The sequence below is a fragment of the Brachyistius frenatus genome, unplaced genomic scaffold (assembly GCF_029030835.1).
Source record: "Brachyistius frenatus isolate BFR_SWC_R1_liver_20210118 unplaced genomic scaffold, ASM2903083v1 Contig_186, whole genome shotgun sequence".
Lineage (NCBI taxonomy): Eukaryota > Metazoa > Chordata > Actinopteri > Embiotocidae > Brachyistius > Brachyistius frenatus.
The window spans coordinates 321199-333347 of record NW_027210785.1 but is presented as its reverse complement, the minus strand read 5'-3'; the positions used below and the strand labels follow the sequence as shown (position 1 = coordinate 333347).

Sequence of the window (12149 nt, the reverse complement as noted above, 5' to 3'; positions counted from 1 at the left end):
CATTTGAAGGACCTTAAGAAAACATTCAAACATGAATATGAATGGTGCCACATCTGCAAATGTATATGCGTGTGAACTTTCCTTCAGATATCAAACCTGATTCAATGGTGGAAAATCCTGGTTTCTTTAACAGCACTGGCAACAACTAAAAAGCAGAACCCTCAACTTCTCCTTCCTCCGAGGTGCAGATTGCGAAGTTCCAAGTGGCGGACAAGGGTCGGGTGTCACCAGACAGGGACCCTTCACGGGACCCCGTGCACACCCTGATGGTGGACAAAGTCGTCCAATTTGAAGCAAAGACCAGAATAAGGGAGTGTTTTTGACTGCGACGCCTCTCTCCCAAAGGCAATCGACAGTTCCTGACCTTAGGGGTGAAAAGAGGTTCAGAAGTTGCACACGGGGAGACCAACTGACACCTCCACCGCACATCACCAAAAGCAAACCGGGCCTGAGACCCTGGGTTATGTGGGGACAAAGGAGAGTACAGCTGGCAGGCAGGCAGACAACCACTGGGTTGTGTTAATGTATCAAGGGAGTGCATATGCCCATGATCGTCTGGTGGGAGAGGTTTCAAACTCAGGGGTGGGCTTTAGACTCAGGGGTGGGCAAACCACGGCCCGCGGGCCACATCCGGCCCGTTGGTCTTTTTAATCCGGCCCGCCGAAGATTGGTACAGAATTGCCCAAATCAAATCATATCATAATTATGGCTGCATTCATTTGACCTTGTCCTGTAATACCTGGCGGTCCACCAGGTGGCGCACTAGGCGCAGTGGTACATTGACTTAATTTTGCATGGTAGAGACAGCAGGTATCTTGTGTCCTGAGAGCAAGAACAAATTTGTTATATTTCTTGGCACTGGACGAAAGTAATCAATCAGCTTTTAATTTTTATCAGAGGGATTAATGACAATTTTGAGATAACGGAGGAGTTTTTGTCCGTGGAATCCCTGAAGGGGAAAACGCGGGGAGAGGACTCGTATGACGGTGTGTCGGGGGTCATCGAGAGGCTCCAGCTACCTTGGAGTCCGCTCGCCAACGTTACCACAGACATATATATATATATATATTTAAGTTTGGGGAAAGTATGTCAACGAATGTTGGGAGCTCAAACAGGAGATTATCTCAATTTTGGAGCTACTTGAGAAAGCTGACGATTTTCCTGAGCTGAGTGACACAGATTGTCTTTGTGATTTATCTTTTGGCTGTGGACATACTGACATACAAGGGAAAGACCAGTTTGTGCATGAAATGTACACAAACGTCAGAGCCTTCAAAAACCAAGCTTGCTTTATTCTCAAAGCAAATGTCAAACAAGTCATTTGCTCATTTCCCCACGCTGGCTACGCTGAAAGAGGCCCCTGGACATGTGGAAAAAAATACAGGAAATCACTGGACGACCTGCATGGAGAATTCTGCCATCGGTTCTCTGATTTTGGAAAAATTGACAAGTCACTTCAGCTGGTGTCCTGTCCCTTCACACGAGACCCTGAAACGACGCCACAGGAGCTGCAGTTGGAACTGATTGATCTCCAATGTGACACCGTCTTCAAGGAGAAGTTCAACTCTCTTAAACTGGATGAGTTTTATGCTTCATTAAGCGCAGCCAAATTTCCAAACATCCAGAAGATGGCACAGAAGATGCTGGTGTTGTTTGGCTCTACGTACGTGTGTGAACAGACTTTTAGTGTGATGAACACCAACAAAGCACCTCACAGATCCCAGTTGAGTGATGAACACCTCAGATCTGTTCTGAGAATTGCCACAACAAAACGAACACCAGACTTCGATGCACTGGCAAAGAAGGGTGATCAACAACACTGTTCCCACTAAAAGTGAATGTAAGTATTAACACTGTAATGCCTTTTTTTTATGTTTATGTTTGATATGTATGCATCTGGTGCTGGCCCGGCCCGTCTGTCAAATTTTAAAAGTCAACGTGGCCCCTGAGCCAAAAAGTTTTCCCACCCCTGTTTTAGAAGGAGGACTGTATTTAAAAAAAAAAAAAAATGAAAAATATATATATATATATATATATATATATATATATATATATATATATTTTTTTTTTTTTTTCCAGGAAGCTACATACACCAGCTTTAAGGTCAAATCATATGAATGGAGGAACATACAGTGTAAAGATCCATGCAGAAATACCACTACTGTCTTTCCAATTCAGGTCATGGTGGTTGCAGATGAGGATGAGGCTGCGTCAAGGTTCAGTTCAGACCAGTGAAGAAGATCAGAACCTGTTATGTGACAGAAACCAACACAAACTTTCACATGCACAAAATATGCTGTACTAATCCTGAGTCATCTCAGAGGGAGTTTCAGCCTGATTGATTAGTTAACCTGAAACACTGACACAAGTTCATTGATGTTTTGAGTCACTTTTTTTTTTTTTATAATGTGTATTTGGTCATGTGTTTTGTCAAAATCATTTAATCAGTCTCTTAATCTATCTTAATTCCAGCATGTAGTCAGCCACCGGCTTTAGCTCCCTCTTTATTTTTATATTACCTTAGTGGGTCAGACTGAAATGTCATACATATTGTATGATTGGTCATGTTTATTAATACACCAGTTAGAATTGCCTTTTTTCCTTGTGTGTATTTTTGTCCCTTTTTTGTCACATTGAGAATTTTTCTTTATTTTTTGTAGATAAATTACTTGTAGTTTCTCATTGAGAAATTAGTCTTTTATTTGTTATTTTGACTGAAATTCTCCACGACAGTAGCAGTGAACAATGTAGCACACATTTGACTGGAGAGGCCAAATTATGGATCTCGTATGGGGATGATAGTGTTTGGAAAGAGGAACCTGGAAAGAGGAGAATGACGGAGATGGAAGCAGCAAGAGTTTGTTTTTATCTAAAGTACACATGCAGGCCAAACCACAATATTTCTCAATGATTATATGCAAATATATACATCCTGCACTCTTACACTTTATTTACCTCGTCAGAAGGCAGAACCACACGTTTGAGAGTGTTTAGTACAGTACATCACATGATTACTGGTACTTTTAGCTACAGTCAGTCACTCAGCTATCAGTGTAATCAATAGGGTGACCAGGTGTTCCACTTTATGTGGCAGCACACATGCAACTTTATCCCGTGTCTCAGATATTAAGACGATGTCCCACATTTTGAATGGCTCTACTTTTCAAAAGTCAACACTGCAGGACAGACAGTTTTCTCAAATCTGGCCATGCAGCTACAACAAAGACATTCCCACTGAAACCCAAAGATGATTACCAGACAGTTCAGGAAATGGTTCAACGCTCAAAATCATACAGGACAGCAGACTGTGATAGTATGCCAGCACCACATAAGACCATTTATTGTGAAACTTCAGCTGTCTTTTTAATAAAAATAAATCTGTTCTGTCCTGCACATGTTAAAGGTCTAACCTTCAAACCTGCATAGTCTGTTGTGTGTTTTTAAGTTCTAAATTAGATAGGCATCAACATTTTAGACTACCTGTCAGCATTGGTGTCCATCATTGTCCCAAACAAGCGTACTCTTTGCCTCACATTTGGTTCTGTGGTGGGGTTGATGAAGATGATGGTCTTCCCGCGCACATGTTCAACAGAGGGGTCCACCTCTGGATGTAGCAGCAGGTCGTATTTAAAGCTCACCTTTTTTTGGCTGCTCCTGGATGAAAAATAATAAACTGAGGAAAAGACATGAGGAATATGTCTTGTTTCTTTACCTCGTTGACAGCTTTGTCCGTGTTTTTCACCTTGTTCTTGAAGTAAACCTCGATACACACGAGGAAGCCGACAGAGCCCGACTCCACCACTTAGTATGGAGGCTTCTGGCAGACTGAAGACAGACGTTACAGTGACATTAAACTGATTATTCTTGCTGACAGAAGACTGGGTTTGTGTGCAGGAGAATTAAGTCAGTCTTGTAGAAGGGAATGGAGCTGCTGAGCTATTTGCCGCGGAGGTTCCTGTACACTCTATATATGTTTTCAAGTTGTTATGGTGCCCCTCCTGATGCTTTTTATGAAGCACATGAAGCTCTTTGTATTGGCTTTGTGTTTGAAATTAGCACTATAATTTTGCCTGATAGATATATATATATATAAATATTTTGTATATATGAATATATATATATGTATATATATATCTGTATATATATATACACACAACATATTTATATATATATATATAAATAAATATACATATATAAATATTTTGTGTATATATACTGTATATACAAAATATGTGGTTGTGTTTATATCTCTCTTTGGTTTGGGGTAGCTCTCATGCAGGTTGAAGACAACTTTCTCCACCAGGAGCTGGATGTCAACAGTTGGTGGTCCTTGGACAAAAACAATCCAGTCACAGATCAAGTCTTCTGATGTGTCTGCCTCCCTTCTCTAAGCACTGTGGCCAATCTCCAGATTCACCTGAACTCAAAGCTGAAAGAGAGTAAAATATTGTACGTTTATTCATTGTTAGCCCTCCATGAAAAGCCCAGATACAGCAGCCTCTCAGGTTACCTGGTTGTCCATGTTTCTGAACTAGGTGATTGTTGCAGAGCATCTTGTCCACCTCAGCCTCTGATCCTCAGTCCAGCTCAGAGAGAGATTCTGCTCCACCTTCTAGACATCTTCCAGACGACCATTGTTTGTAAGGCAAGCCACACAAAAAGATTAATTGACCTATCCATGTCTATCTAAATGACTGAGGCAGAGTATTGCTTCCCTCATCAGTTTGTAAAGTGTTGTGTCATTGCTGGCTGAGGAGAAATTACGTTCCTTTTGTCGCCACCTTGTGGACAGAATGAAAAAACCAGCAAACCAAACAGCAAAGAAAATCTTGCTTTAACTTTTTTTATTTTATTATTACGTTGGAATTAGTATTATATAATAGATGGTAGAGGTTCATTTTAACTAGGAAAGCCCAATGAATTGATCAGTTTAGGTAGACCTTTATGAATCGAGATATAAACAACATAAACAGCTATAATCATAGAGAGACTTATAAGTATCTCTCAGAGCTTCAAATAGACAATGGGGTGAATTAAATCATAAAGTCTCCCAAGATCCAAATCTGAAAACAAACTTCCAGTCAATACTTAGAAAATCGTAATCACTATATTCTTCCTCCTTTAGGTATAGTTTAAACAATAACATCAAAGCTGTGTTCAGATCATTTACCAAAGTACCATAAATACTCTATTAAAGGATCTGAAAATATTTCTTCATTGAAGAAGTTTTAGCAAGAAAATGTCCCAAAAGTAACAAAAGTAAAAGCACTTATTTTGGCACTTTTTGGTATGATTTTATAGAGGAGCTGAAGCCAAGCTGAATTGATTTATACAATAATGGGCATTATATTATGCATCATTTATTTTTTTAACTAATCAGTGTTGGAATAAATACTGAGATTCAAGTAAAAGCATCAGTACAACTATGTAAAAATACTCCATCCTCCTTAAGTGGAAGGGTTAGCAGCAAAATGAATAAAGTGTCAAAGTTAAAGTCCTGGTTTGGTCCCTCTGAGTAATATATTATTATATATCACATCATTAAATTATTACTAGCGGAGGATCAGTGTTGCAAGCAGTACATTACTGTTGTAGCTGTTGCAGGTGGAGCTAGTTTGAGCTACTTTATATCCAGTTTTATACAGCAGGGGCAGCAGAAAAATCTGAGTGGGTGTCAGATGATTATTGTGAGTAAAGAAAAAAAAACAAAGTTCTGATTCACTAATCTGTTTTGCTGCTTTTATCTTTCTTAGCCCTTTCTTACATGTCCATTTCAACTGTTTCATCTGAAAAGAAATCAGTTTTCTACTTTAAGACGTCTCTTTCTCACAGAAGAACACCAGGACAGAAAAGTCTCTGCAGCGCTCAGACTTTGATGTAAGATTATCGGGCCTCAACTCTAAGACAGAAGGTCACTGCTCTCTCACTGGCTCAGCGCCTCCCCACTGTCTCCTGCCGCTCAAACTTATCCAAGTCTATCTCTCAGTCAAGTCTGAGGAAAAAGGACTCCCATCTGGCTGTCAGACAAGAGGGTGTTGAGTTGTGGTGAGACATAAACCTGTCAATTTTCCTTTTCAAAATGTAGGGGGGAACCTACGGCAAAAAAAACCCCCAAAAAAACACAGCTGTCACACACACACACACACACACACACACACACACACACACACACACACACACACACACACACACACACACACACACACACACACACACACACACACACACACACACACACACAGCTTAAAGCTTTATTCAAATTCATAGAAAATTAATGTAACATCCAGGATCAAATTACAGTTGAGTCAAAACGTGCCAGACCATTCATAAAATCTGATGTTTTGTAATAAATAATGTGCTGTCCGTATCCCATCACCCAGAGGAGTTCTCTGTTGAACACTGAAGTGCAGAGAACACCTGTGCAGTTTCTGTGTGAAGAGGATCTTTTGTTGCATCTATTGTGTCCTTCAGGAAAGATCATGTGAATGGAGGCGCAGTGTCCCTGAATATTCTCAAAACATCACCAAATTCAACAAAAAGGCTTGTAACAGGTCGTTTTAGTGAATCAGGGTCAGTCAGACAAAAGAGATGGTCAGTCATACAGATGCACTCTAGAGTCATATTTCAGAGGTACTCAATGAAACCACATTATTTTCCCAGAGAAACAGACCAGAGAAATACCGGCTGTATATGTTACTGAAAATGTTACTGCAGGTATTCAGGTCACAGCTCATACTGGCCCTGAGGACAGAGTGCACATCGAGGCATTTTAATACAATTTCTCTGTAGCACTGAAGAATAATAACTGCAGGTATTGGCTCTGAGGAAAACAACAATTTCATCATCAGAAAACATACAGTGCACGAGTGGCTTCAGAAACCGGGTTAGACGGGTTTCAATCAGCAGTTTCTGTTACTGTCAGATATCGACGATCTGACATTCACGGCCAGGTGTAGAGATGAAGAAGGAGCCATTGTTCTCTCTTAAACTTTCTTTTTTCACCACTGACACAAATATTTTTGTCACTTTTCATGTGAACAGCCAAGTGAAATTGTACGAATGTCTTACAGAAATGATTGCCTCCTTCCAGGCTAAAAGAGTCTGTTATTTTCCCTGTATCTCAATGATATTGCATCACTTTGGTGAGTTGCCATTCACAAACTTCAGCAGCTCCGTGAACTAACAGAATTGTTAAACTCAACTGTCGCATTGTTAGCACCGTTTTTGCGTCTTGATGGTGCGTTTGAGGACAATGTGAGGTAATCCGACCGCCCATTTGTCACAGGGCCAGTACTGCAGTCCAGGCAGCGAGTACGGTATCTCGTAGTTGGCGTCCAGGTAAGCTATCAGGGTGCTGCCATAGGCTACAGCTATCACAATCAGGATGTGCCTGAAGGAGCGACAGATAGAAAACAGAGATCAATACACATAAACAAGGCTCTTTTTTTGTTTGTTTGTTTGTTTACTATATATTTTCTTTGACATGTGACAGCAGAATGTGATTTGTTTCATGGACTTTGCTCTCAGGGAACAGTTGTGGTCAGGATTGAGGCACGTTGACACGGGAGACACTGGGGTTTGCATGTGGTTGAGTTTAGGCAACAAAAGCACAATGGTTACTGATAATCAAAGACTGGTCTTGGTCAAATGTTACAGTAAACACATCTTTTTCTAAACCCTACAATAAAAGGAAAGCTGAGATGTCCACTGACCAGCCACAACTCACGCTCTCTCTTGTACTTCACGCATTTCCAAATGTGACCTGTTACTCTATTAATTCTTTTATTAACCAAATTCGTATCGGTATTTATAATGATTGTCTTTCACTGCACTTTTAAAACTCATAACTGGATTAGTAAAATGCCTGATCGCATAAATGAATTGGAGCACTTTAGTTGTTCGTCTCTGGCCTTTCTTGTGTTTGTTTACACTTTTCTTCTCCAATTTGTCTGTGATATTTTAATTTCCATTTTATTAGGGTGGTTTCTTTGTTAGTGAAGTGTATGGAGATCATGCTACATGGTGATACGACTCTCAAAATTAACTAAATTGAATTTAATTGAATCTTTTCCAATGTTTTAAGTCTCTTCTCTAAAATTTCTGTATTTACCGAAACCCTTCTCTAAATGCTAACCACAACCTAAAATAGTTTAATTAAGCGTCAGTTTCTGTGAGTAGTTAGTTTACTAGTTGTGTTGCAAGATAAATATATTACTTCTAAACATGTTGTTTACTAAGAATCATTTCTCATCAAGTTGATAATAGACATTAAATATCTTCATATGAGTAAATACATGTAATTTCTAGGAAACAGTGTTCAAGAGAAAATAAAGAAAAGGAATGAAAAGGACACAAACAAGTTGGGATTTACCAGATCCCGTGCAGGTAGCAGAAGTTCAGCCGCTGCCAGAAACTGCAGCCAAACCGGTCACTAATCCAGCAGGAGATGGCGAGCAGCCATAGAAGCACTGACAGCTTGGCGAGACGCAGGGCCTTCTGGTCGGTGCAGCTGAGACGGAGGAGAAAACTGGTGATTACAGTGAATCAAAACCGTGTTCAGCTACAGTTTCCAGAAACACAATCTTTTTCTCACCATCTCATCTCGACAATCAGAGTGTAAAGCAGATGGACGCCGAAGCAGTTTAAAACGTAGGCATTGGCTGTAGGCTTGACAAACGATGACACTGAGCTGATAACGGTAACCAACAGGACGAACCTTGAAAATGTGGACCTGTGGGTGAATAGAGTAACAAAAGAAAAGGTTTAGGAGCCCAAACACAAGACACCACGACTGATAAGAGATGGAAATGCACCCGAAATGAAGAGAGGCTGTCTCACTCCTGTCCACAGCTTACTGTCTTAACTCTCAGACCAAAGGACAAAACTAGAATTACCATCTCGTGGTTGTATCCCTCTGCCGACCAGTCAAGGTGCAGTTGACAATTTGCAGTCCATATTTGTGAAGACTGAATAAAAAAGTGGACGTCGCTTCCAGACCAAAAAAGTTAGGCCAGGGCAGAAGTGCCTTAAACTGCAATACCACTGAGGGCCACTAGTGGCTGGCTCCAGAAAGGTTGTGGCTCCATAGCCACAGCTCTGTGACTTTCCAACATGAAAAATTAATATCAAACAGAGGCTCTGGCTCAGGGGCCACCTGACCTGCTGGGCCTGTTCTGTGATCTGCCCATCATCAGGAGGATCAAGCTTGAGCTTGAAAAACTGTGAAATTATTATGAGGTTATTGAGGGCTTATTTTTCAGGTGCTCATCAAATTTTAATTCCTGTTTCCCACCTTGCAGTTAAATATTTACACAGGTTGGGTAGAGTTCAATTTTTTCAGCCCCTTTCTGTCACATTCAGGTGAAGAGCACAGCACCATATTGTGCCTTTAGGGAAATGAGTCCTGCTGCAGCTGTCAGACTGGCTCCTCAGCCAGTACAGGTTAGGTTTCATAGTGGCGTGCTTCAGAAACACGCTCATTGTTTTACGATTTATTAAAGGTTTATTGAGCTGTGTGTCCTTAGAAACCCACAGAGGTATGAATCAGCACTAAAAAAAGACTTGTGGACACATTAATCAGTCATCTGTTGCCGGGTTAATTGTTCCAAGGTTGACTTACCTGTCTTTTATAAAAGAGGGGAAGAATTTACGAGGGAACCAGACTGCATATCCCACTGCCAAAACCCACAAGATTGACAGCTCATCCAACATCTGACCAACAAAACTAAGAGTCATGTGGAAGTACGCTGAGAAAAGCCCTGCAGAGGAGAGAATAAGTATTTTTTAAATGTGAAATTGTTAAATTGGCTTGCAAGCAAGTAAGCAAGCAAATAGAAGTACGTTATTTTTTCGTGCCTATATCTGGTATATGTTATTAAATTTATAACTTCAGAACAATAAACTTTGTAAAAAAAAAATTCAAGCGAATGACAAGGAAGGAAGGAAGGAAGGAACAAATTAGCGAATGAACAAACAAACAAAGATCAACTTACCTACAAAAATCATCATGACCCAGACTATGTGGATCGCCAGGTTCCTCTCTCTGGCGTACGGGTGCAGAAGGTAGAGCATGATGGGAGATATAATGAAGAAAAAAAAACTGCTCATCTGTCAATCAATCAATCAATCAATCAATCAATCAATCAATCAATCAATCAATCAATCAAACAGGCCTATAACTGTCAGTTCTGTGGCAGGTGTTCTGATATAAAAGTTTCCGTGTATAGAGCTTACAGTGTTGAAGTACTCCACGATATGATCAGAGTGTTTGTAGTTGTCTTCGCACCAGTCGATCTCTGAACTCTCGTAAGAGAAAACTCCTGCCTTCTCACTGGAGTAAAAACCTGAGACACAGTGAGTCAATAAAGAGAGGCACACCTGCACGTTTACAGATTCAAATGAAGGTGTTTGTGTCAGTTTCTCTCCCATATCATGAGTTTATGGAAATCTTCCACTCTTCCACAGTTGTTTTTAAAGTCAAATGAGGATTCGCATCCTTTCACTACCATCTGAAAATGGCTGTTTAAATGTATTGTGAGACCGAGAGAAATAAGACACAACTCAATTTAATCTCATGTTCATTACACTTCTGAGAAGAACCTTAATAAAATAAACACGTTTCATTTTGGTTTCACTTTTTCATCCAGTTTAGAGGCACACTCAAATGTAATAGTTAAAAACAAAGCAGAGCAGAAACACAAAGATTTCTTAGTCCCATAATGCAGCTGGATAGAGTCCAAATAACCTTCAAATAAATCATCATACTTTAATGCCCTTTTAATGCCCTGTGCTGCATGGAGTCAACAGTCACAATGTGTAACACAGAAAAAGACAGACAGGTATGATTAAAAATACAATGCCAAGAAAAAAACATTATAACCTTTATGCAGAGCTTCTGTATTTAATTACAATATACTGTATAGGTGTACCTAATAACGTGGCTACCAGTCGTGGAGGAAAGTACTCAAATTGTTTTGCTTAATGAAAGTGATACTATACATACATTATAAGTAAATGTCCTGCTGTAGAAGGTGATAGTGAAGAATACCCCATTTCAGAATATTCATACAGCCTATATTAATAATAAAACAGAATTTAACTAGTCAATAATTGTTGATGTATTACTGTGTACTTCAGCTGGTTAATGCTACAACTGATAAAAGTGGGTTTAGTTTAACTTGTTAACTTGTGGCAGTAGACAGTAGATAATAGACTGTGAATACAGTAGGCCTATAGGCCTATTGATAGCCAATGAGACACTTATTGATCACCGGAGTCACTTCAGGAGTAACAATGGGAATATTCTAGTGATTTATTGTCAGAGGAGTGACAGCTTCGTCTATTGTCGTCTAAAAGAGACATGAAAAGCTGAGTTACACCTACTAAAAAGGTTCAAGCACTTGCTATAAAGTGTGAGAAGTTCCTGGCTCCTACCTCCCATGCTGCTGTCGTCCCAGCCTCCAGCCCGACACTGCTGCTCTGCTCCAGGTGTGACAACAGGTGGATTTAACGGGGCGGAGGATCGAAACGCTTCCACCCGTGTTGCGTGAGACCGTGCTGTCACCAATGAGCACGTTCAATGGTTTCACATCTTTGAGCCAATATATCATCGGAGGGAAAATGTCTGGAATGAACTCGTTTGTTTGTTTGTTTTTCTGTCTCATTGAAATGTTTACGGGCCTGTTTGACTCCAGGGGTAAAAAAACAAAACAAAACAAAAAAAAAACTGGTTTGACAAACACAAATATTGCAGAAAACATCATAATGTAACACCACACGAGTGAAAAAGTAGCTACTTTAAATTCTGTAAGGGAGGGGGGGGGGTGTAAACTCGATAATCTGCGCCACTAGAGTGGATTTATTATTAACCAAAATCTTAAAATTCGAATTATTGTCTAACACCCTCGACAGATGAAACAGATATGACACTCCCTGATGACATCATCAGATATTACAGGTTGCTGCAGTGCTTGTCTGTGTAATCTCAGTTCTTCCTTACAAATGAGGCTCGACCGGGCCATCTGCATGTCAGTGAATTTCAAATGAAAAGCATGTGGAGAGGATGAGCAGGCATGGGGGAGGTGGTGTGTGTGTATGTATGTGTGTGTGTGTGTGTGTGTGTGTGTGTGTGTGTGTGTGTATGTGTGCGT

General features: G+C 40.2%; 1 protein-coding gene across 1 annotated transcript; it reads right to left on the bottom strand.

The window, feature by feature from the left end:
• Nucleotides 1-6363: 6363 nt before the first annotated feature.
• Nucleotides 6364-10428, bottom strand: acer1 (alkaline ceramidase 1). Its single transcript, XM_069718082.1, has 6 exons — nucleotides 10234-10428; nucleotides 9993-10107; nucleotides 9620-9758; nucleotides 8594-8731; nucleotides 8372-8509; nucleotides 6364-7390 (listed from the first exon to the last, which is right to left on the bottom strand). Exons 1-6 carry the CDS (start codon nucleotides 10426-10428, stop codon nucleotides 7213-7215), a joined length of 903 nt encoding a protein of 300 aa, XP_069574183.1. The 3' UTR covers nucleotides 6364-7212.
• Between the last annotated feature and the right edge of the window lie 1721 nt (nucleotides 10429-12149).

What these genes read in the sequence shown, in the direction of transcription:
- acer1 (XM_069718082.1), bottom strand. Translation starts at nt 10,428, where the DNA reads ATGGGAGAGAAACTGACACAAACACCTTCATTTGAATCTGTAAACGTG. An exon ending in TCGTGGAGTACTTCAACACT is followed by an intron (nt 10,108 to 10,233) that starts GTAAGCTCTATA and finishes ATTGATTGACAG; the next exon opens with ATGAGCAGTTTTTTTTTCTT. An exon ending in TGCTACCTGCACGGGATCTG is followed by an intron (nt 7,391 to 8,371) that starts GTAAATCCCAAC and finishes TCGCTCCTTCAG; the next exon opens with GCACATCCTGATTGTGATAG.